The 26,417-nt window shown below is 37.4% G+C and overlaps 3 protein-coding genes across 3 annotated transcripts; 2 read left to right on the top strand and 1 right to left on the bottom strand.

Annotated features, from left to right (window-relative positions):
• Positions 1-3,007: 3,007 nt before the first annotated feature.
• LOC121953871 (iron-sulfur protein NUBPL-like) lies at positions 3,008-7,630 on the bottom strand. Its single transcript, XM_042501122.1, has 11 exons — positions 7,482-7,630; positions 6,781-6,925; positions 6,563-6,597; positions 5,984-6,074; positions 5,782-5,821; positions 5,612-5,702; positions 5,437-5,530; positions 4,820-4,905; positions 4,588-4,708; positions 3,496-3,578; positions 3,008-3,360 (listed from the first exon to the last, which is right to left on the bottom strand). Exons 1-11 carry the CDS (start codon positions 7,608-7,610, stop codon positions 3,298-3,300), a joined length of 978 nt encoding a protein of 325 aa, XP_042357056.1. The 5' UTR covers positions 7,611-7,630; the 3' UTR covers positions 3,008-3,297.
• Positions 7,631-8,506: 876 nt separating this feature from the next.
• dtd2 (D-aminoacyl-tRNA deacylase 2) lies at positions 8,507-11,166 on the top strand. The gene is made up of 3 exons (XM_042501204.1): positions 8,507-8,797; positions 9,902-9,971; positions 10,151-11,166. The coding sequence occupies exons 1-3, from the start codon at positions 8,687-8,689 to the stop codon at positions 10,462-10,464; spliced, it is 495 nt and encodes a 164-aa protein (XP_042357138.1). The 5' UTR covers positions 8,507-8,686; the 3' UTR covers positions 10,465-11,166.
• A 1,298-nt stretch (positions 11,167-12,464) lies between these two features.
• LOC121953707 lies at positions 12,465-26,414 on the top strand. Its single transcript, XM_042500912.1, has 19 exons — positions 12,465-12,790; positions 13,573-13,696; positions 14,896-15,032; positions 15,177-15,346; positions 16,251-16,446; positions 17,222-17,472; positions 17,547-17,632; positions 17,760-17,821; positions 18,396-18,634; positions 19,143-19,332; positions 19,457-19,498; positions 19,637-19,757; positions 20,677-20,818; positions 21,189-21,353; positions 21,958-22,045; positions 22,645-23,336; positions 23,439-23,556; positions 24,777-24,846; positions 25,585-26,414. Exons 2-19 carry the CDS (start codon positions 13,573-13,575, stop codon positions 25,911-25,913), a joined length of 3,222 nt encoding a protein of 1,073 aa, XP_042356846.1. The 5' UTR covers positions 12,465-12,790; the 3' UTR covers positions 25,914-26,414.
• Positions 26,415-26,417: the final 3 nt, after the last annotated feature.

Below are 26,417 nucleotides of genomic sequence, written 5' to 3'. Positions count from 1 at the left end.
ACTATTCTGGCAGAAGATGCAGCCATGTCTGCAAAAAAACAATCGCTTTTCCTCGGACTATCTCAGCTGCAAACGCAGTGACAAGTCGCATCAGATACCCACATTTGAGGGGGAAAAGCTGCTGGAAACACGGCAGGAAAAAAAACCCTCTGTTTTGTGGCAATATCACAACTGGAAATGTAGCAATGTCTCATTAAAAAACAATTGCTTTATGTGCTACATTTTAGTAAAAAACAATCACTTTTCATAGCACTACCCCAGCAAGAAATGCAGCCGTGTCTCGGAAAAAAACAAATAGTTTTCACGGCACTATCCTGGCAGGAAATGTGGTGAAAAAAAGTTTTTCACGGCACTATCCCCACTGAAAAAAACAGCAATGGGTTGCCAAATCATAACCGGTTTTGTTGTAGTTTCTTAGTTTTAAAAATGATCTATTTCCTCAACCTCAAGCTCGCAAGGTCAGCTCATATCGACGTCACTTTAGTAACGTTGATATGATGCATATGAAACATGCAAATTTAACATATTCATGGTTTGCTAAAACATGCCTTGTCAACATTTTCTTTCGGCAGCTGGTCTTGGTTTAAGCAACTGTATCTGTCGGTCAAAGAGGAAACCTCAGCTCGCTGTTTTAATAAAGAAGACTGAATATTGTCCTCCACATTATGTGATATACGCACTGCAATTCTCGGTGAATCCCTTGTGCGTGGGCGTGCAATTTGAATCCTATTCAGAAAACGTGGGCTCCGCCAGTAACAATGAGAACCACTTTATGGAGAGGAAAAATGCAAATTCATCAAATTGATAAGAAAAGTCATTAATCAAATGTGTATATTTTTGATAAAAATGTTAATAATTCTGACTTTAAAGTTTTAGAAAAAAAACTAAACGTATTCTGCAGCTGTTTAAACTATTTCTTGATGCAGTTTTACTCAAAGTGAATTTGAAAAGTTGAGAGAAAATAGTTGACAAGAAACTGCACTTTTATGGAACCAAAAGTTCAACTGAGCTTCTGGGAAAATCGCTCTCTTATCTTTGCATTTATTATTTCATAATAAAAGTACTGATTACATCCGTGTGTGTGTGTGTGTGTGTGTGTGCGTGCACATGCATGCTTGAGTATAAAAAACACACAAAAGATGAGTTATTGTCCTTTCATTGCTATCACCTTTCCAGAGAAACCCTGCCTCCCCTGTGTGTGTGTGCGTGTGTGTGTGTGTGTGTTTCCAGTATACGGGGGCTGCTGCGCCTACACAGTGAGATGCTTCACAGCTGCGGTCAACAGTTTCTGGCAAAGACTGTGTGAAGAAAAGTCCTGTTACGACCCGGTGACTCCTCGATGACTCGTCTCGTCATGTGACTGTTCTGATCAAAACAAAGAGCTTTACAGACTGCGGCCAAACTAAAGAAAAAACATGGATAAATGGATGGAAAAAGATTATAAAACCAGATGTTTCCATGCTGAATTGTTTGATAAGTCAGCAATAAACACACACAAATAGGATCTGGCCCATGAAACAGTTTACAGGCCCCAAAATGGTCATGACTGTTTATGCTGTCATTTAAATTGAGTCCAGTACTTTTAAGAGCATGATGGGAAATCAAACTGTATAGTATAGAAATGTTGAACATAAAATAAATCCTATTTCAGAGGTTTCCATTGACTATGTCTGGGTATCCAGCCATTCATGAATAAAAAAGGACACATGAAACAATGACAGCTGAAATTTCATTGCCTCATTAAAAAAATAAATATTTTTAAAAAATCATTAAATTATCAAATTTATAGGCTAAAGATTAAATTTAAAAATATAATTCTGCCCTATATACAGTGAAAATAAAACAACAAATATTAATGATTATAAAATACAAAAATAATTAAAAAAATAACTTTAAAATACAATTGAAAAAAAACCCCTCCAAATTAGAATAATTGATGGTACAGTCTGATGATATGTACTAAAAGAAGAAAACTCAAGATGCAAAACCTAAAATATTCAAAAATTTAATTTAAAAATTTATTTTTAAAGCTAAACATTTAAATAATCCAAAAAATGACATCAGGAGTGGAAGATGTTACGTGAAAAATTCTGTGACACTAATTCAGATATTTTAGGTTCAGATAAATTAAATAAAATTGCATATTTTATATTGTGATGACATTTTTAAATTCAATATGTAACAAGCACCATCTGTTGTCTGTTCCTGGAAGTGCACAGAGCAGTAAAATCCCGGAGCTGAATCCTCCAACATTAAGGGGTCCTTCAGGTTACTGTCAGCGTGTTTTTAATAAGCAAAATCCTTGGTGACCAGTGTGTCCTCATGAATAAATTGGACACATCCTTCTTGCTTTTTTTTGTAATTTATTACAATCATTTTCATTTCTGAAAGTGATACAATAGGCTTTTTTTTTTTTTTTTTAAAAAAAAGTAAAAATTGTGTTTCTTTACACAAAGAATAGTGTCGAACACTACATATAATATATACTTTTTCCGATGTTCTTCAATTCCTTCAATAGTTATTTTATCAACTATTGAAGGGATGAATTTTTCTGTAGAGCTACTGTATTCATAAGACAGTTTTTGAGTGTGAATGTTATGTTATGTTATGTTATGTTATGTTGTTATGTTATTATTTATGTTATGTTTGGAAAGACTGGACTGAGTTCTGACTTTCAAATAATTTAAGTTGCTATTTAGTGAGTCTCTCATTTTGGTCTGCAGTTGTGTTTGTGTTTCCTTTGTCGTTTCTGCGCTCCCTCGTGTGCTCGTCCACACAGCTGCCCTGCATCAGCCTCGTTATCCCTCCTGCTCCTGAGCTTCTCTGGCCTGAACTCCACCTGCACCGCATCCCCTCTTTAGACTAGTTTTCTTTTTTTCAAGTGTTTCTCAAACCAGAATTCAGGAATATCACATTACTGTTAACAGCATTTCTTTAGACTGCACTGGAACTCTGGGTAATGAAGTCCACATATATTAAACAAATAACTCTCAGCACCAACATGCAGTTATTTCAAATATTTTAATAATATATTTTAAAATTCATAAACAAAAAGCCCAGTTTTGTAACATATCATCACACAGCTAAATGATTCACATTTATTCAGTAACACTGTAGTACTAATACACAGAATACAGACAGTAGTGCTTTGGATTTAACTTATTGTGCGTAATGACAGCAAAGACGTTTTGTATGTTTACATAAATGTGTGTCACATGTTTTTTTCTGTTTTGTTTTGTAAGTGTCTGTGTGTCACATGTCATAAGTGTCTTCATGTGCGCTTCCGCTTCATATCAATCACGTGTTGACTTCCTCTAGTCTCTGGACCACAGCAGACGCCACCTTTTTGTAAGCCTCCGCCTAGAAATTAAACACACACGCACACACACACACACACACAATGTAAATGGAGCTAAATTCAGGTTAGAATACAATAGAATAAAAAAACACAATATAAATAGAATAAAAAAGAATAAAATAAAATAAAATGGAGACCTCTGGGCTGTCTGGCGAGGAGACAACCACAGGTTTTCCTTGGTCTGACATCTCTCTGATGTTGAGATGAAGAGGAATGTCACCTGGAGATATAACACAACATTAAAAACAAGACATTTTAAAGTAAGATTTTTACTTCCTGTTTTGTTGTTTTCTAGAAATAACTATTGAAACTTATATACAACCTAAAAAATCATCAACAGAAAACTGTAAACAGGCTAAGATTATGTTTTAGTGTTAATGTCACAGGAGCTGATTTTGTAATGTCACAGCAAAAAAACAAACTCCTTTATGTTAAACTCTTTTATGTTCAAAGTTAGATATGTATACAGAGATGGATGGAGCCTTCTGTCCGTACAGAGCAGTATTACTGGAAATCTTTGGGAACGGTGTAGAAATCTTGTGATATACAATTTTAGGAAACAAGAAAGACATTTAAGAAACAGCACATCAGAATGAATAATAATATAGTGAATAATTAATAATGTTAATGGTACATTATTATGATGTCCTCTACAGTCAGCTGTTATGTTGTCTAAAACTTTTGACGCCATCTTTGGGCTTTATCTGTGCTATCCGAAAGGACACAACGAGGGCAGTGACATTTACAACGTTTGAAACAAACACACCCTATTTTCATAAATAAAAGGAACATAAATGAGCCTTTAAAAGTACGGGCCAACAACAGAAACTAATGTTTTTAAATGAACTTGAAGACCTTGAAAATCTGAACAACATCCAGACTGAAGCAAAACCAGATCACGAAAATTGGCTCTGCCCTGTTTGGTATGACTGACCAAGAGGTCATCATCACTAAGAGATCCCATTAAAACTACCAGACTTAAATAAAAAAATAGATTTAAAAACTGCGACAAACTTTGTTGTACTCTGTAGGTGGTCTATGTAGGTGTAAGTCTTTCTTCCAGGTGTAAATGTGGTCACAGCTCATAACAGAAGAAAAGTGTAAGGAGAAAAATCGATCTTGATATAAAATATTCTGCAACAGTCAACACTTTTGACAGGTTTCAGTCCCATCAGCCAGCTTGCTTTACTTTTAAATACGTAGCTGCTCTCACTGATCCTCCTACAAACCTAAAAGTTTGACTCCCAGAGTGTCTGCGAGCTGTCGGGCCCCGTCAGAGCCGAAGATGTGAGTCTGGTGGTTACATTTGGGACACTGGAAGACGCTCATGTTCTGCACCAGACCGAGAACCTGCAACAACATCGAAACGCAACATTTTTACCGTCCTGTAACTTCAACCCTCATTCTGTGGATAAAACACACACACACACACACACACACACACACACACACACAGATTACCGGCACGTTAACTTTCTTAAACATCTCGGCTCCTCTTCGAGCGTCGAGCAGAGCGATGTCCTGTGGCGTCGACACGATGACCGCACCTGCACACAAAAAAAAACCACACAACGGACACGTGACTCAACTTCACTTTCACACTGAGCAGATTAAACTCATTTAGCAGATTTGACGCATTTTTTGCTATAATTTTCTTAATTGCATTATATTTTTATTTTTGGCTCTTATTATATATGTATACATATTATATATATATATATATATATATATATTTTTTTACAATAAAAGACTACCTCTTTTTAAATAGAACTTTATAAATAACGACATAATTATTAGTATTATCACTGTTGTTTTTGTTATTGTCATTTTCCTAACACTTCCTTTGTAGAGATTCGGGAAATGCAACTCCAGCTAAGCTAAACCTTCACAGAAAAATAAACGTTTTATAAAAATCATTTCAAACTTTTGTCCTCGAGTCTGGTCAAACGTAAACACAAAAAAAAATGTGTTTAAGGTCAGAATTAGGTTTAGGATGAAGTAAAGTTGTATTATTATTATTAACATTTTTAATGAAAACCCTTGTGTGTTTACTGTTGCAGTTCGAGCGTGTGACTGACCGGAAACTGGGATGTTCTGGGAGATTGACAGTTGGACGTCTCCTGTCCCAGGAGGCATATCAACGACCAAATAGTCCAACGTCCCCCAGTCCACCTACAAACAAACACACGTCAGTCTATAAACTTTAATCCCATTTTGCCGCCAACCTCAGATGGATATTTTTAATGTTTTCACCTGTCTGAGCAGTTTCTCTAACGCTGACATCACCATCAGCCCCCTCCACACGATCGGAGCCACTTCGTCCACCAGGAACCCCATCGACATGCTGACAGAGAGGTTAAAGACGCGTCAGAGCAGGTGAGAGCTGAAAATGAAATGATCATTTTTCAGATAAAGGGACTCACCATGGCACCCCGTAGTTGGTAAGAGGGATCATCAGATTGTCTGGGAGATTAAAAACACTCAAAGTCAATTCACAGTTTTAGTATTTTATCCTCAGCAACCTTTAAACCTCCATGACATATAACCACTGTGAATCGTGATATAAAAAAAACCAATGATCGGGTGTCATTTATGACACAGAAAAAGATTAACAATGTGGCGTACTGTCACTGAGCTCCGGGTTTCCCTTCAGGTTCATCAGTTTGGGAATCGACGGACCGTAAACGTCAACATCCAACAGACCAACTGACTTCAGCTGAGAGAGACAGAAAAAGAAAGAAAATAGACTCTGTCAACTTCACAAAATTCAAATTTAGAAGGAAGACAAACTGACACAGTCATTTTACCTCTTATGTACTTTTACTTAGTCATTTACATCTCTTTACATATCTGTATATATATATATATATATATATATATATATATTTAGTATAGTTAATTACTTACTAATGCATAGTCAGCTTTATTGGCCAAGTATGTTTACACAAACAAGGAATCTGACTCCGGTTGGTTTTGCTCTCAATGTACAGGAATTAAACATTAAATATAAAAAAATAAAACCCGAAAATTGTAGTTTTAAATTTATGTATCAAGCCCTAATTAAACAATTTTAGCAAATATATACAAGTATAATATATATTACTACGTTCCTGTTTGCAATTACTGTACACCTGTTTACCACACTTTTTTATATGATTTAGAGGAGATAAAAATAAATGTGATACGAGTGAGAAGATTTCTTACCGGATCATTGGCCATTAATCCAAGAGCCAAATTCACTGTAGAGACAGAAAAACACAAACAGCAGGCTGGCTGAAAAGTATTTGAATTATTTATCAATTCAAAACCAATTGTGCATCAATGCTTCACTGCCAGACAAAATTTGAAGACAAATTTGTTCAAAATACACATAACATGTCTCATTACTACTTTTATTTTTCAGAAGTAAACTCATACTGTACCCGCAGTGGTGGACTTGCCCACGCCACCTTTCCCTGAAGCCACGACGATGACCTGTTTGACCCCCGTGATGGGCTTCTGTTTGGGAAGACCTTTCGCCATCTGCTGCTTCTGCCGCTCCTGAAGCGCCTTACTGTCCACTGACCTCTGAGAGAAACGACAAAACAACAGGAACATCATGAAAACAACACAAAGGTGAGAGGCTGTGACTTCAAAGTCGCTGGTTTCCATTCCTGGTTAGACCTGGTGAGGAAACTTAGATACCTTAGTAACACTGTGAGTTTCACTCTTGCTCTTTTATTATGAAAATTAGGCTTTCGGGAAATCATGGGCAAAACGGCCGAAATTAAAGCAATTTATGCTAACTATAATCGGTTCTATTTATCGGCCAAAAAAATTGTATTATTTGAATTATCGTATGATGTCATAAGTCCCACTATCGGGACGATAATTATCGTGCATCCCTGATTATCTCAAAGTGAAAGTACATGCACACAACATTGAAAGTGTTACAAAGAATAAGAAATAAAATAAAATTTGTTAAAATTAAATGACATTTGGTTTAAAAAATGTTACAGTTATCGCTTTTATTTTGAAACGTTTCCGGTCCTCTTCTGCTCGTTTTCTGTCTGTCTTGACGTTAGCATGAAGCTGTTAGCTATCAGAGCTAACTGAAACTCGCAGAAATAGTCAAATTTCTTACGTGGCAGCGTGTTAACTGGACACAACAGGCAGGTCCCGGTTTTATTTCTGTCCCCGTTCGTAAAATCGATTGTTTATTAGCAAATATTCGCAGTAAATGCGACAGTCTGCTGTATGTGAAATGAGCCATGGTTAGCTGTTTAGATGCTCCTCAGCTCGCTTTGTGCGCATCAAACATGCGCAAATACGCATGCGTGATTTACGTTTTCTGTTGTTTCGCTTTTTAAATAGTTTTAATAATAATAAAATAATAATAAATAAAATAATAATTCTAATTTTCAGACCTTTATTTATTGTTGTATTTTACTGTTTCATGAACTAAGATTAAATTCATTTTTATGTTATTAATACATGCATTTTCAACCAATCAATCCGTTTGAGAATGATTAGTCGAATAATTAATCCATGTCTGCATCTTAATTAGATAATTTGAATAGCCTAATTTTTTACACGGGAAATAACATTCATACATACTAATATAATTTTGAGCTATTTGTTCCTGAAAAATGAAATTAAAATTGGAGTTGGAGGAGGAGTTTAGGAGCCTCGCAGCCAGGGGAATGAAGCTATAGCCAATGGCCATAATTCATTTCAACTGCCTCTTTATATTCACATGTTTAAAAGAATATGTATGAGTTTGCTTTTATTAACCTTTGCATTGTTCCTTTTTGGGTTTTTTTTTCACAAGCTTATATCTTGTGTATGGTTTCTTTACCTTTATTTGTTTTTCTTTTATCACATTTATTTGGCACCGTGTACAAAGAAAACTCATTTTTTTAATTGAAATTTTGTCTCCTTTTTGCTTCATTAATTGAAATAATTCTACTTTCACTTATTTATTTAAATATTTTATGTATGTATCTATTTATTATTTATTTATTTTTACTTTAACAAATTAAATGCGGGAAAAAAAATCACACAATGGTCATATTAATGTAAACATAAATGATCAATTATTAATTTTATTATTTATTCTTTTTATTTTTCTTAAATGTGGCCTGCGTAAATAATGCGCAGCTTTGAGCCCTTTTGGACAGTTTTGGTTGACGTTACTCCGGAAGTGTGTTGCATGAGTTTTCTTCTTTCGCTTTGCCATTCATTGAGCACCTTTGCCAGTATTGCTCTGTGGTTTGACACGGTTTTACTGGTTTCTTTTGTACCGCCGTTTATAAAGAGCATAGAAACCAATAAAGTGGATAAACGTAAATGGCGGAGAAAGGCGCCGCTCCTGTGGCCCGCGCGGTGCTGCAGCAGTGTCTGCAGGCCAGACTGCAGGTGAAACCAGCAGAGGAAAACTCAGAGGCTGAATTTGTCCAGGTGAGATCACCTGAACACCTCACTGTGTCCCTCTGCACTGCATCTGAAGAGCTCATATTATGTTTACTGTGGTGTTTAGTGGAATAACGACATAAAGTAAAACATGTCTGTCCAGAGATGGTTTCTGGATGGCATCTTTCCAAATCTTTAGGCTTAAAGGGGTGTATTTATTTGATTAAAAAGTTTGTAAAACAAGAGTACCTAAATTTATCTTAAAGAAGTGGCCATGACATGTCACCCTTATAGCATATAACAAAATAAATCATCAGCAAAAAGCATTTTACATGTTTCTTTCTTGTCTTGTTGAATTTAACTCGTCTCATGTTAGAAAATGTCTATATTATGGTTGGTATTTCTTTAAAATGTGCTTTAAAATTTCTTCTATTTTTTTTTTTTGTTTTTTTCCATCTCTGACCTATCTGAGTTACCGTATCCATGTGCTGTATACTGATTTATTTTGTTTATTTTTTCTTTATTTTATTTCAATGTTTACACACACACATGCACACACACACACACACACACACACACACATTATTATCTATATTCATTGTGTGTGTGTTTCTTTTCATTCATTCAGCACTCTCGCATGCAAAGTACTTTGAGCTGCACTTTGTGTATGGAAGGTGCTATACAAATAAAATTATTATTATTATTATTATTATTATTATTATTAAGAGTATTAGTAGTAGTGGTATTACTTTATCCTCCCAAATTTAAGCCACACTCGTCTCCCTTTAAAGTGATATTGTATGTTGTTGCTTGGTTTATGTTTTATACCCTAATGGAAGAAAAATATTAATTTTAACATGAGTTGATTTAGAAAATGGAAACACATTTATTTGTGGCACACCTTTTAAATAACACTTTTTTTCTGGGGAAAAAGTGTCGAGTATTTTCCAGTCAAAAGACTCAAGAAAAGTCACGAGTCACTGGTGTTGAAGTCCAAGTGGAGTTGCAAGTCTCAAAAATAGTCCACACTTTTTAAAAAATACTATAGGAATAATAAGATAAAAGGGACAAATTACAGCATTTTGCACTAAAACTGAAAGAGACACAGTGTCCGTTGGTCCACATCGCTGATGCCTGATGTTCTGTTTTCAGATCGACAGAGGGATGGTGATCTACATCTGTTTCTTTAAAGGAGCCACAGACGACGTCCTGCCTAAAATGGGTCAGAGACCTTTTTGACGGATGTCTTGCATGGACATAAAGCCTCCTGTGGCTCAGTGTGTTGCTTTATCACACACTATTTGGTTTATTATCTGCACATTAAATTTTAGCTCCGTCCACTGTCTGTAAATCCCTCAGTATGAGGTGTAAACACTGTGTCCTCCCTCCTGTCCCCTCCAGTGTCCACACTGTTGAACGTGCGTCTGTGTGAGTCCGACTCGGGGAAGATGCTGTCGGTGTCGGAGCTCCCTGGCAGCGTTTTAATCGTCCCTCAGGCCACGCTGGGCGGGAAAGCCAAAGGCAGGGCCATGCAGTACCACAACAACATCGGCAAAGAGGACGGGCTGCGGCTGTACGGCGCCTTCGTTTCTCTGTGCGAGAAGGAGCTGACGGCTGCTTCAGCTGAAGTGACGGTGAAACACGGGACGTACGGAAACAGACAAGTGCTGAAGCTCGACACCAACGGACCCTACACACACCTGATGGAGTTCTGACAAATGAAGCTTTGCAGTGTCATCGTGGAGGTCGAAATTGTCTCTATATATACCACACAGTACCTAAAACTCATTTTGATATGTTTTGTTTTTTTTTTACATTTTTGTATATAAACAAAATCACACTGGAATATGTCACGGTTTTGTTACAATCTGCCACAAACATGAAAAAGTACCATACGAAAGAACATAAACACTCACATTTCTGAAGTTAAGGGGACTTAAAATGCGTTCAGAAGTACACAAAAAGTTTGTGTAAAAACTTTGCAATAGAAGAGCACTATGCAAGAAAACATGCTGAATTCATAGTGCCATCTCTTAAATTTAATAATAAATAATAGAAATTTCTTTTTAAAAGGAGCCTTCCAAAACCCTCAAGGTTACCTCACAAATAACCTAGTAAAAATCTCTGAACAAAAACTAATTCTGTAACATAATTTTAAAGACAAAATTATGTTAATTATAAATATAGTTAAAGGACATTTTCCACCAGCTTTTATTTTAAATACATTGTCTAAATCAACAAATTAATTCCAATTTGCTGTACATTTCTTGCCAAGTTGCCATCTTTTTACCCATGTTCTACAGATAGCATATAAAATGTTTTCAATCAGTCCAGCCTGAAAGAAAACTTATAGTTACACATGAAAATATCAGCAATAGTAATACATTTCTTGCAGGGCCTATTTTCAGCATTATTAGTACTTTTTGATTCTCAAATTACACTCTAATTGCATTTTACTGATACTTACACTCTTGTACTTTTGTAATATTTTCAGTGTGGTATTTTTATTTTAAAGAAATGCATCTTAATGCTTAATCTTTGTGCACTGAATACTAGTGAAGTGTTTATGAATGAGTGTCAGGTGTCCTCCGGCCAGCAGGAGGCGCTCAGCTGTGTTTCAGTGAACGGAAATGAACAGCACAAAGTAAGCTTGGGTTACAGCAGCATCTACAACCTGCGTCAAAACCCCAAAACGAGTCCTCCGTCAAGCGTCGATCAAACGGCAGCAATCAAATATCCGGTTAATCGCCTTTGCTGCCAAAATAAAAGCACATAAAACAGGGAATACTTTGAGAATGAGTGGTTCCACAAAACAGAGACCTAAAAATGAGGCATTATTTTGCAGTAGAATTACCAGTGTCATATATGTGTAGTTGGGCAATGTTGTTAGATAAGGCTCTCTTAAATTAAACCAATAATGTGCATGGCCTGAAACCTATTTCTAAAAAGAAAAAAAATGAGTTTTTGGCCGTCAGTAATTTCTTTCTACTACTTTCTTTAGCTACACAAGAACAGAAATAGGCACAGACAAATTAGGGGAGTAAAAAAATGGGAAATTGCAGTGCAGTAAATGCAATACATAAGTAAGTTATGAGTGAAGATGCAAAGCTTTCAAAAGGACTAAAATAAAATTATAAAAAAAGCAAATGTATGGTGAATATTAAATACAGCAGGTATAGGGCATATTCAAACGAGATAGAAAACTAAATAACAGTAAGATACAAAATATGAGAACTAGCTATCAGTAAGGTGCAAAATATAACAGCAACAACAAAAAAAGGTAATAGTTGGGTGCAAACAGTGAGGTGAACATAGGTACAAACCAGTATGTTCAATATGCACAATGACACAAAAAGGTCACCACTAGGCTTTGAATGATGAATGAAATTATTTTTTAAAAGGTAGAATTAAAAGAAGAATAAAATAGAAAACATTGTTTCGATTATTTGGAATAAAAGCTTGCAGGTGAACAAAAGTAGTCACAGTTTTTTGATTTGATTTATTTCGAACATGTAAAAAAAGAAAATATCGAAGTGATTATACAAACAAGCAGACAGAAAAAAAAGTAAAATTTACAGGTAATAAAAAAAACAAAACAAAGGAAATAGTCAAACACGTAATAACTTGGTTTAAGGGATTTAGAAGAAGTACAAACCGTATTAATCCCACAATAAACATGTATCACATAGTAGTTGGATATCTTTTATCAATTTATGGACATTTAAAAAATACATTACGATATATGCCAAATATTTTAAGCTAAATGTAAGCCATTATTTTGAAAATCCACACACCGGAAGGTACACAGTTCCTCTTGCTAGCTTAAATGTACGAACCACCGAAAGCTACAATTAGCTAATAGTTTGAGATTAAATGTAACTATTTGGAGTATTTCTATCAACATTTAGATGAAGGTACATAAATTGAGTTGTTTATGTGAACATTTGAGTCTAAAAATAGCGAGCTGAAAGTTGAGTTTTTGTTGGAAAATGAAGGCGGTGTTACGAGGATTTGGGTTCACCGGACACAAGATGATCTAAGGTGGGAAACGGTTTTCAGTCAGAAAAGTTTAACATTTTTCATTATAAATTTGTTGTATGAAAATTATATTTGTATTTTTGTGGTGTCGGACCGATGGAGATAGTCTCTCTGTATGTGTTGGGTTATTTTGTTTTTATTTTACAGAGATGAAAACTATAACACAAGAAATACATTTTTGTTATTAATAAATCTAGCTAACGTTACATATTTATTTTTCCAATAAATCGATTCATGCTTGGTTTTTGAAATGCTAATAATATTGACTTCATGTCTATCGCGTTATTTATGCTCTAAACGATGTCCTAATAGCATATTTCGACTTAATTACTGTCAAAAATCCAGATGTATTTAATTGAGAAAACAGATTAATTACTTGCTTATTAGCATCAAAAAGAGAATTTTAGCACTCTTATTTAATAATTATAAAACTCCACGTTTTTTTTGTTTTAGTTGCCATCAATGACGTGCTCATTATATGATAGGGGCTCAAAAGGATGTGAAAACACGGTCATATACATAGAGATTTTTAATATAAAATGGTGAAAAGCAAGAAAATATTTGATAATTTGCCCATAACCTGCAACAAAAAAGTTTAGCAGTCCTACATAATAAATATCAAACAATAATGCAATACCAAAATTGTTGTCAATAGTTTTTTACAGTCTGTTAATCAATAAATTGATAATATTTATAATTTAAGATTTGATTAACTGATATTGATTTGCTTTGTTATTACATATAAGTAAAAGATTTACATCTCTGTCTTTGTCCCTCCTTTACAGATGCCTTCTTTTGACCTTATTAATAAGGTGGAGCTGTTTGTGCGAACAGGAACGTATCCTGCAGACGCATCAAAGAGCTCAAAGAAAGTAACCAAAGCTGCCAGCAAACACTTCATCTATAAAGGTATTTTATAGCTTCACTGCCGGGTTTACACAGAGGTGTATCTTACACATCAGAAAACTTTTTTTCTCTCTTAGAGCAGAATAGTTAAAGCTTGTGAGCAATACACTAAAATATGCATTCACCTTGAAAAATTGAAGTGGAAGCCAAAAAATGAAAGATACCTAAACAACTCAATGAATAACAAACTCTCTGGATGGTACAACCTGGATTATTTGAGCAAACGCATTATTTGTCATTTGGGTAAAATATAATATATACAAAGCATTGCTGTCTGTTACCATATATCTCAAATGTGTTGCTATGTGGACATTTGAAACAGCCCTGATGGCAGTCCTGTATCTCCCACACTTCTGACATTTCACTCACTGAGTGGCTCAAAAAAAAAGTCAGAAATGATGTTTGAAATATGAACTCACTGGATAGTGGACATCTTTTAGTGACTTATATGGGGGCAAAGTAATGAAACACATAGTATTGTTTCAATACTATCTTTATTCAAGCTTGATTTTAATAATTTAAATGGCAAGTACTTTTTTTTCAATTAAAATAAAGTTTTCTTATTAATTTTCAACCCCTTTATCAGTTGCAAGGAGCATTACCTTCCATCTAGTAAGTTTGTATTCACACCCCTGTTCTTAAAACGAAAACGTTCACTAAAGATTTGATTAAAATGGTCAAATTTCTTGAGAGAGGGTGATCCAGGACTTTTATATGTAGTATGACAATTCTGGGTCGCAGCCATAATGCAAGTAAACTGTAATGAAGACAGTAGTGTTATGTAGCAGTTATGTAACGTCTGTCCCAAGTGCTCAGCAGTCTGGGTCAAATTTTGTTGAAAATCTGGATGATTAGTCCTTTGTAAGTGAGTCACTTGGTTTAAAAAGGGGGCGGATAAAATATTTTTCTATATCCTGTGTTAATTTATTTGAAAAGTAACAACGGCCCTCTCTGGAAATACCCAGTTAAAGTACCTCGATATTGTACCAAAGTACAGTACGTGAGTAAATGTTCTAACAATGTACTGTTGAGTTTGGGGTCTTGTTGTTGTTTTTTTTTTAATTTATATTGTACATACCTTTCTGCTGTAACAATGCAATTTTCCCCATTGTAGGATTATCTTATATTATCTTATCTTAAAAATTAATGTGGTGTTTTAAGTTTCCTTGTAACTGACTGCAGTTCTTCCCTCTGTCCTTCAGATGGCTGTCTGTGGCGAGCCTATCGAGGCCGCCTCCTCCGTGTTGTCAAGAGCGACGAGGAAGTGAGGGAGATCCTTGTGCGTTACCATGACAACAACAACCACGCTGGCCGGTGCCGAACAGTAAAGGAGATAATGGTGAGTTAATGTGATAATATTTACTCACTATAGAGCAAAACAGTTTGGATATTGTGATCAAATATGAAATTGATTGTACACTATTATAGAAGCTGCGGTGAGAGTCGTGATGTTTGACACAAGTCTTCCTGTCTTTTTGTCCAGCTGATGTATTACTGGGTTGGAGTGACGGAGGCGGTAAAGACCTGGATCAAAGCTTGTGCTGTTTGTCAGAGCAGAAGTCCGGCCGAACCGCCAGAGCCGCCCGTCAGCTTCTGTTTGGCCTACGGATGCGATGCCTCCAGCTACGTTAACCCTGAGCTCAGCTTCCACAGGTCAGTCTCCACGTTTAGAACGTTTTTTTGATAAGTTAGAAACAAAAACAATAATATTCATACTGTTAAGTTTGTTCTGATTATCACCAGAATCAATAGGGCTCATCTTCTGTTTGTAAGACTCATCATTGTCAAACCTGACTCAGTTTTCATCGGTCTAAGCTGTAGTTTGTCAGCTTCAGCAGATATAACAGAATGCAAATCAGGCAATGCAAAAAATAATACTTGCTATAATCAGTCGATAAGTAAGGTGTGAAAATACCTAGTAATGAATAAAGGTAAAAAAAATGCAGGTAGCATATAGAGAATGATTCAATTGAAAATATTTTGTGTGACCAGTCATGTTGTCATAATATGCAGATGATGTTATACTGTACATGTCAGGTGTAGCACAATCATTTTTTCTGATTAAATTCAATTATTGTGGAATTTTTCTCAGGTTACAAAACAAAAACTGGACTCAATCAGATTTTTTTTCAAATCAATTGACAGTTTTCAAAGCTGACAGATGGAGAGGTAAAGTCTGACACTTTTGATGAGTGTCGCACGACAAACGTATGGATTTTTGACAGAAAATGTGTAACTCGACCCTTTACTATCATGTCGAGCACATGGCGAGTGTTGTTATTTCACGTTCACCGTCATATTTTGTTTTGCAAGGTGATCGCTGAGCCTCTCTGGCACATCTAGGCAACTGGAGTTTTGTGTGTCCCGACATGTTCATCAAAACAATTGGCAAACATCCGAAATTACATCTCCTCATTCAGGTCTACGTAATGATAGAAGGTTATAAGAATAAAATTAAACCTAAAATGGAGCCTAGTGCTACTCCACAGGCAGACTTTCCATTTGGTCAACTTTGTCTCAGGTTTGAAAACAAAACTCGTCTTCCTCTGTCCCTCAGGTTTCCCAAGGAGGCAGAGCAGCGGCAGAGGTGGCTGGTGGTGGCTCAGAGGGACGAAGGCTCGCTTCGCACCAAGTCCTGCCTCTGCTCGAGACACTTTGAGCCGTCATGTTTCACGCTGAGTGAGGAGGGTCAGCTGACTCTATCACTGGACGCCATACCGACCATTATCCCAGTGACGGCGCAGGAGGACGAGGTGACACAATGCAGGCCACACATACAGTATGAATAAATAAAAAAGTTCTCTGCACGGCATTTTGTACATACATACATAGAAACCTACCTCTCCTCTGTAGAGTAAAGGCTGAAGATCAAATACATTCAGGAATATGACCGTGCTACTATTGGGATACGCAAAAATAAATGTGCAAATGTACGGCATGCTAAATGCAAAGGCCAAACACACAGGAAGTAGCATGAAAACAAAATACAGTCAATAAGCAGGAGCCCAAATATGTGTTTTTTGAAGAGTTGTAGAGGAAGACACCACGTCTAGATCTGTGGTTCCTAGTCATGAAATGGTTATCCAGGCAAAATAATAAGAGTAAAATTCTGATTTATTTTGGTCATCATCTCATCTTGGATTTTTACTACTATATTTTCAAGGCTTAAAACCAAATGTAACTGTGTTTTTGCCATAAGGGCTCCTCAGTTTGGGAACAACCTGACTGAGGAGATAAGGCTTGCAGAAACAGTGACTTTTTTAAAATCACCTCTTAAAAACCCATTTTTATAGACATGCTGTTTTTTGCTGTATAGTTATTATTATTATTATTATTAGTATTATTAACGCATTAGTATTATTATTAAGTCTTTCAAAGAAATGAAGTCATGCACAGAAAAAAAGGTTGAGAGACACTAATCTAGATACCTGACTCTAGTTAACGCTTAATAAAACATGTGGAGAAGGGCCTTTAGGAAACTTTTGAGTGCAGCTGGTTGGTCCTGATCAAGCACTCCTTGGTTTCCAGGTTCCAGTCCCTTCAGATGAGGACTTCCTCAACTCCAACACCCTGGAAGACCTCCTCTCCCCAGCCACAGAAACCACAGACCCCCCTGAGCCGGCTATCTATCCCTCTGAAACCCCTGTGCAACTGCAGGAGCACCAGTACTGCCTCCCGGCTCCTGATCCGTACTCCAGAGGGGTGCAGAGGGTGGTGTTGGAGAATAGGAGGAAGACTATTATCGAGCCAAGCTTCACGGCTTACAACCAGATCGCCAGGTAGACCACCTGACCACCTCATTCACGTGTTACAGTTTAACATGTTAAATTTAACTGAGTGTCTCATCCTGCAGGTATCTGAGCCACAGGGTGTTACCTATGCAAAGCAAGAAATCCAGAAGTTCCTTAAAAAGGATGGCCAGGCGCTTTAGCTTAATAGGTGAGTGGAGAGAGTAATAAAACACAGCATCGCTCCTTTTATTTGCGTCCTTCAATCCCCAAATGAGCAGTATTATAATACCTGATTAAGATGAAATGTGATTAGAAACATTTCACTTCTGTTTCAGATGGCGTCCTGATGTACACACGACTCGCTCGTCCTCTCAGAGTGCCGCGCTGCAGAGAGGAGGTTTGCATTATGTAATTAAATAGATATTTTACTGCCAAAAATATGGCCTTTTAATAAAAATAGGCCATCTAGGCAGTAGAAACAAACAATTTCTTTTGAAGTTGGTGCTAGAAAACAAAGAAAACGGATGTGCTTGCTGAAGATGTAGAAAACCTACAACTACTTGATCTTCTTGATGAACTTCTGTACTGTTTGTGTCTGTGATGGTGGCAGGAAATACGAAAATGCAGAAGTACAGCCTGTAGTTCAAGCAAAAACCCAGAGAGCCAGGGAAACTCCACTCAATGACGTGTTTTGCATCAGTTTAGTTATTCAGGGTTTTGGCGGGGGGTGCGCTGGTTAGATGGAGGACCACAGTACATCTACACATACTACCCACGCTGTTTTGATGCAAAGCTGGTTGGAAAAGTGTCCCTTTAAAGTGTATTATGAAGTTTAAATGAATTCCCTGTAAGCATCTTAAAGTTTGTTGGTTTGCAGTTTTTAAAAACTGAAGCATAAAAGCAGGAATCTTCTGGGGAGTGAACAAATTCCTGCGACAACTGCACCAACTGCGCTACCTTTTTTATTTCAGGTAAACTCGATCCTGCAGCAGTTCCACGACAACCAGGGTCACTACGGCCAGGGAATCTGCCAGCGAGAGATCGCAAAGCGCTTCTACTGGGCCAGCATGACCCGAGACCTGGCCCGCTGGATCTCCAGCTGCCACACCTGCCTCAACAGATCCAAGAGGAGGTGGCTCCGCTGCAGCGTCAACAACTGCACCAACTGCTGCGGGCCGGTGGAGAGAGGCCTCGGCCTCACCTTCCATAAGTATGAGCACGTGTCTTCTCGTTAGATAAGCAGAGAGAGGCAGATACTGAGGTTAGATAGCTTACTATCTCATGTTTTCTAAACAGTCAGATTTCAGTAGTAACGCTTACAATATTTGATCCTTTTTTGACAAGTATTTAGTGCTTTCTTTAGCCAGTGGACATTTCTCGAAGGGAAAATAAACTTAAATCTGGGTTAGGGAGAAATCCGGAAAAGGCAAAAAATGGCAGAATATATAAATACACTACACAAAATAAGGGCTGTCTGTGGTAATGCATTTATCGTTATGCAAATAAGGCGTTCATTTTTTACATTAATCACCAGCCGCCATCCCTGTATTTGAGATGCTGTACCGAGCTCATTTAAAGTGATGGTACTGGTATCATATAAAACTGAAGGACCTAAGGAATGCAGTGGGAGGGAGGAATAATGTTCCAAATTTAAGGTAAATTTTGGCGATGGAAAAACAGCATGGCCATTTCACAAAATACAATGTCTTTACCTCCAGGTTTCCTCTTGACAACGTCGCCATGCTGGCTCAGTGGTTGAAGGCTGTTGGTCGTCCTAACTGGCATCCACGTCTCTGGTCGTCCGTTTGTTCGACCCACTTCACCGAGGACTGCTTCGACCGCAGCGGGGATAAGGTCACCATCCATCCAGACGCCGTGCCCACACTCTTAGTCCACAGCGACTCAGCGGTGAGGCTGAGGAGTTACTTTCTGCACATCATATCCTTGAATAATGAATGTGGTAAAATGACAGTAGCAGTGGTATTGCAATACTGTTTTAAAAACAAAAGTTGACTTATGTATTTCTCCACAGATGCCATCCAGAGGTCCGACCCAGCCGCCTGTGAGAGAGGAGGTATGTTCTGGCTACGATGATATTGTGGATTTGACAAAATATTACATATTACCTATAGGAATTGTCAATCCAATCTAATCCTGATGCCATTTATATAACATTATTTTGTATTATAATGATCTCTTTCTGTGTGGGCAGGCCTATTTTGCCAAGTATGATGCCGTGGAGCTCTACCTGACCAAACGCACCTATCCTCATGGACTGTCATATGTGGAGAAGAACACCTTCAGGAGGTTCTGCAAGAAGTTTACCATCAAAGGTTTGCACAAATCAAAATAAATAAACGTAATGACATACAGTGATGACATAAACCTTACAGGCATGCATCTACAGTAGTGTGTGTCGAAGCTCAAGCTCTTTAAGAAGAGATGAAAAATAATAACCTCAGCATTCATGTACAAAAAACATAGAAACTGACCCTTTTTTCATTTGCTAGAAACATATTGTCACAAGTTTCTCTAACACTGTGACAAAATGGGGAACGTATTGGGAGATGTCACACAAGTCATGCCTAATGTGTCACCTCAAGTCCAAACTGTTTACTTTTTTTAACTTTAGATGGTTTTCTTGGTATTTTCATGATGGCTTTTGAAATATTTACGAGGGTAGGAAATAAGAAATAACTTGAAAAATTTTTTAATTGAAATCATTTTTTTCTAACATTATTTTCTCTAGTTTAACCTCTTCAGGAATAGTAATTATTAAAAAAGAAACAGTCTGAGACAGGAAAATCAGTCAAAACTCAAAAACGTTGTGATGTGAGGCTGCAAGTTAACATTGCCTTTTATGAGGAGGTCACAACAGATGGATCAGATCACCGTAACTGTATTTATAGCTATCATGATTACATATTTAAAATTATGTCATACAATTATTTAATTTTAAGCACTTTTCCAGGTCAATTCTGTGTTTTTAATTTTATTTATTTATTTATTTATTTTTACAAACTTTCAGTTAATTTTCTTGTTTGTTTTTTTTGAAATTAATTTATTTCAAATTTTTTTGTTTTTTTCTTTCATCGCTAATTGCCTTCTTCCCATGTTTTTGAAAGAAATTAAGCCAATTTGCTCAGGTTTCAAATGGTTTAAGACAAATTCTAGGTCCTGTCATTATAAAAGTTGATTGAACTGTGCGTATTTCACCTCACAAACATGATTACTTGTTTCTTGGTCTGCCAGACGGCGTGCTCCACAATGTGAGAGAAGATTGGGTGCGTTTGGTTCTGAGGAGCAGGCAGCGAGTTGAAGCCGCCCTGCTGGATTATCACAACGAGCTGAACCACCTCGACATCAACAAGTGTCTCAGACTGCTCAATGAAAGGTGAGAGGGGATCATCTTTGTCACTGATAAATCATACTTTTGTCAAAATTAGATGAAACATTATTGATTGTGCAGAGACCCAGAACAGTAAAACCTCCTTAAAAAACACATCATTCTTTTAGTTTTATCACTGTAATTCACCTTGAACCAAAAATAAACCAGTAGCAGACGGCAATTTCTGCATATTTTATTGTAAGATACTTAAACACACAATAAAGATGAAAGGGCAAAGTTTAGCATGAAGTTGGGGTTATTGTAGGTGTTCAAGTGATTTTTCTTTAAGTTGAGATTATTGTTACTGAACCCTGGAGGTGAAGATATTTAATACCATGCTGTTTTACTGTTAACCAGCGCATAATATCATGATCAGGTACTTCTGGAAAACCATGAGATCCGATGTGGTGCAGTGGATCAACAGCTGCAAGGAGTGCAGCAGGAAGAGGAGGAAGAAGCCAGAAAACCAAACACAACAGAAAGGATCAGAGTCGCATCTGGAGGCGCCGAGATCACCACAGACACACGATGATTTGGACAGGTGTGTGAGTGGAAACACTGCACTTCAGTCATCAAGCAGAACTGACATATTTCTCATCATAGGTGAACTACGAGAAGCAGTAATAGCAGTATTATTTATTTCTTTATGCATTTTAATCTATTTTACTAGATGGTATATAATTTTACTATTTTAAAAAATATATTTTTATCTATTATTATACTTTGTGCTTTTATCCTTTCATTTACTTTGACTGACTGTTTAGAGTACTTAATTTATTATTATTAATTACAGGTGAACTAGGAGAAGCAGTAATAGCTGTAGAAATGTGTCAGCAGCAGTACAATAAGTAATATAGTTAAACAATACGTTATAGAAGTTAAAACAGAAGTAACATTGGTAGTATAAATAATAGCTCAGTGAGCAGGTTCAGTATGATTTGTCAAATTACAGTTGCACAATAAAATACATGTTGTAGCTCTGTCATGCTAGAACATATGTATATATATATATATATTGAAAATAAAAGGAATAAAATAAAACAATGCACAATAATATATGATATATAGTGAATTATATACAGTTCCTACAGTTTGAAAGTCTTTTGGTGCACCTATTTATTCTGTGTGTCTGCATCTTTTGACAGTGGGAGGGATGTTTACAGCAATGATGACGAGACTGATGGTGGGGATGTTGAAGAGAGGCAGCCAGCAGCAGCTTCAGAGAACAGAGCGGTAAGTTTCTCTGCTCTAACATCCTGAACGACAATTTCAACTTCATTGATGTAGCTAATGAAGTTTTCCTTAAAGGAACAGTTTTAATATAACCTTTTGTCATGTTTGCTGAAACTGTGTGAAAACTTTTGTGTGTGTGCACTTTGTGTTACAGTTCTATAAAAAAGTGCTACACAAATAAAGTCTTATTGCTTTATTGAGATATTCTGTAAAAAAAAAAAATCACGTTCCCTCTCCTATCGCCTCTAATAGCATTCGTTGGAATCGGCCACTGTGAACCGAAAACAACCAGTCAGAGACGTAGAGTCTCAAATGCAGCTGTCGATCACATCAGTCACTGACTGTGAACTGCTGTCAAACTGTATAACTAAGTAGCGCTGATCAAACATGAATTGTCTGTTACTGCATTGTCTGTTTCTCGCCTCAAATGTTTTCAGAAAAATATCTTAGTGTGCTGTTTAGCTGTAAAATGAGAAAGTTTGTGATGCTGTAAATAATCGTGTACTAGCTAAGCACCGCTAACCAGCGTGAGCAAACTTTCTTATATCACTCTAGTTATCGGGCGCTCTCTCACTTTGGACTTTTTATCTCGGTCCCAGGACAGCCCTTTGTCCCCCCAACCTGTGACTCCCATCAACCCTCAGCCCAGAATCCCCATACTTCTTCATTTAAAAACTCCCATCAACCTCCAGTGCAGATCTCCCATAATCCTCCAGTCAAGGACTCCTAACGCCCCCCTTGTGGCCAAACTCCAGTCCGGCAAAAGAGAGACTCGTCCACAATCTGAAGTTAAGGAGACAAACAGTTACGACATCCAGCTTGAGAACCGGAGCAGCGTCCAGGATCAGGTGGAGCTTCAGTTAGAGGAGCAGACACAATCTCAGGATCAGGAGGAGATACAACCTCAGATCCAGGAAGAGACTGTTGTTTCTCAGGGCAGCGCCAGAACACATCACTATGTCAAAGTCCAGGACGTAACCAAACCACCTCCAGAGTCACATCCTCCAGCCGAGCTCCCTGCAAAACCTAAACGTCCACAAGCCGCAAGGAAGCTGAGTCAACCTCCAAGTCAAAGTAGAGGGCTGAAGACCCAGAATCTAACCCGGAGTCACAGCCGCGTTAGGCACCTGGGGAAGAGAAGAAAAGACCTGGAGGCAGCGACGTCGGCTAAGAGGAGCCCCAGCTGTGGTCTGGAGCCTGTGGTGGCCCCGAGCACCAAACCCTGGCCGGTGTTCACCATCGCTGGCTCTGCTGCGACACAGACAGCCAAACCGCTTCCTAAAGTGCACAGGTATGTACAAATACTTTTTTCTTGGTGACCAGGCTTTCCTTTATCCATCTTACATATCACTAAATATGTATTTAAAACTGCTGTATATATGTGTGTGAGCAGCCCCGATCCCTCTCGGAGGCCCGGTGGACTACAGGCCCGGACGGTCATCCAGCAGTGCAGTAAGGCGAAGGTTAAGATCAGACCAGGTCTGGACGGAGCAGAAGCTCAGTGGGCGGAGGTTGGTGTGTGTGTGTGTGTGTGTTTGTCTGTTCATTCTTTTGTGCATTTGTTGTCTGTCATTTATAGCACAAACAACAAATACATCAAGACAAAGAGCAAAAGAAACACATTTCTCAAATAACTTGAATTACCATCTTGTGATTTTATGCCTCTGCTAACCAGTCAAGTTGCAGTTTCCGTTTACATCCGTGTCTGTTCGTACTCATCGAGCTCTTATAGAAGATAATGCATGAAAAATTCCTAAATCTGGATGCTTCACACCAGCTTGAGGCAGGCAGCACAGAAGATCTGTACAGTCAGCACAGTCTCAAGGTGGACACGCAAGTTTAGTGGCAGCAGTATGTTAAGTTCAAGAGGACGTTTGTGCCAAATTATAAGAAATTCCTTCAAGGTGTTGTTAAGATAACAAGTTCAAGAGAAAGAAACAGATGCAAAGTCACAGCTATTTTTGACCTCTGAACACCAAAATGATAATCAGATTATTGTTGAGTCTAAGGAGGCGTTTGTGCCAAATTTTAAGAAACTCCCCAAAGTTGTTATTGCATTCACAAGAATGAGACAGTCATGAGGTCACAGCGACCTTGACCTTCGACCACCAAAATCTAAATAAGTTCATCATTCGGTCCAAGTAAATGTTTGCTCCAAATTTTACAAAATTCCCTTGAGATTTCTTGTTCACAATGGGATGGATGGGAAGACAGCAGGACAACCATAACATAATGGCTCCAACATCAGCTATGACATTAAGGCAGAGTCATAAATATTAATATGAAATAAAATAAAATATAAATAAAAGCAATGTAAAAATGCTCACATTTTACCATGTACCATTATGCCAATGTTGACTTGCTAACATACTAAACATTATGACATATTTAAATCCAGTGGCTGCTAACATGCTATGTCATCTAAGTGTCAGAATACTTCTACCACAGCAGTAACATTGTGTTAAGTGAAATTTAACTTGACAATTAAAGAGATCAGCTGGAACAATGTGCGCTTATTGTAGCTGGTGATGTAGCTCACGTTGGTTTTGTCACAAAAACGTCACATTAAGAAGTCCACAATAAATGTAGTTGTTTTGTTATGAGCTGTTATTGTCTGCTCACCTTGTCCGCCCTTTCAATTATCTGAAATGCAGCTTTAAGGTGCACAACTTTTCCGGTATTCATCACACCTTCATTTAATGGTATAGTAATATTGTGTCTCTGTCCTCAGATCCAGGAGGGGATGGTTGTTTACGTGTGCTTCTTCCAAGGAGCCGCTGAGGATGTGGTTTATGAGATGGGTGAGATATCTTATTACTCTGCAGCCTTCACTCAGCATGTTATCTTCACAAATTATCTTATCGCCAGATACATGCATGCAAACTGATACTTAGAAGGAAAATTAGTGAGGATTTAAAAGAATAAATTCTTTTCAAATCTGGAATAAATGGATCGAATTTGCAACCAAACTGTGAGCAGACCTTCTCTGACCCCACTACTGTCTCAACTTCCTCTCCTGTTTTTGATAGGACCTGTAGAAATGTACATTTCCTTAGCTCCAGTGCATATAGTTGAGCTTACTTACAGAGTAAGTATGTAAATGCTAAAATGTGCATATGTATATGTAAGTAAGTGAGCATATGTGGAACTAGAAGTAGTATATATTTGCTTTTTCTTTTAATGCAAACAAAGAAAGTAGTGGAAAGAAAAGAAATGCAATTATCCTGTTAACTGTACTACATCTGCATTACACAGGCATTATATTTGTAAGTATTGGGGGAAAAATATTGTGTTTTTGAAAAAGTCACAAACACAGAGAAAATTTAAAAAAAGAAGGAAAATTAGTGCGCAAAAAGAAACGCACTCAGGAGTATTATGGACTTGTGTAAAATGAAGAGATTGCATCTTTGTTGTTTTTACTAGACAAGAGATTTGCTTTAACAATAAAAAAGAGCAGGAAAACAATGGTATAAGATTATGAATGCAACTGAATTAAATATAAATATAAATCCCGTCTTTCTCTATGATCTCCTCCACAGCCAACTGTCTGATGTCCACCAAATTTTTCCGAAAAGACACCGGGCACACGGTTTCCGTTCTTGACCATCCCGGGAGTGTTTTATTTATCCCCCAGGACTCTCTGCTGGGGGAGCCGGTGGCCAACAGGAGGATGCAGTACAGAGGGGGGTGTGAGCTGTGGTGGGGCGCCCAGCTCTTCTCTAACCTGGTGTCCGCCTGCAGGGAGTTAATGTCCGGCTCGGTGAAATGCAGGAAGGCAGGCGTGAAGGTTGAGGAGGGAATCTACGGACAGAAACAAGAGATGGAGCTGAGCTCTGTGGAGCCGCTGACGCTCCTGCTGGAGTTCTGAGGTACGCCTGAACATTGTGTCTGTTCGATCTGTGTGGACAGAATAATTCAGGACTGTTGCACATGGATAAACTACAGTTTATACAAGTCCTCATCAAAATTTTATTACCCTCGTTCATTGGCTGCTCCCTCTCCTTATATCCCGCTCCTTTTAAATCAGTCAGGAAGCCAAAACAGCCTTTACTTTTAATGGTAGAAAACAAGAAATGTTGACTTTTATCCAAATTAAGATATTAGCACTTCCTTGTTTTGTTTTCTCATTCTTATTTGCCTTTTACAAAAAAAGATAATGTGGCAGCATGCATGTTAATCAGTGTCTCCAAAATATGTATAGAAAATCAAACTTTTTAACATCTGATGCATCTAAACAAGCAGTCTGCTGTTGTGTAAAAAGTGTCTGTACACGCGTGTAGTTTACAGGACTGTATCTTTGTTCATATTGTTCATATTGTACAGTTTAGAGAAAAAACATTGATATTAAATTATTATTTCTTTTTAAAAACAA

This window comes from Plectropomus leopardus, chromosome 14 (assembly GCF_008729295.1).
Source record: "Plectropomus leopardus isolate mb chromosome 14, YSFRI_Pleo_2.0, whole genome shotgun sequence".
Lineage (NCBI taxonomy): Eukaryota > Metazoa > Chordata > Actinopteri > Perciformes > Serranidae > Plectropomus > Plectropomus leopardus.
The sequence above is the reverse complement of the archived record's forward strand: the minus strand, read 5'-3'. Positions and strand labels throughout refer to the sequence as shown.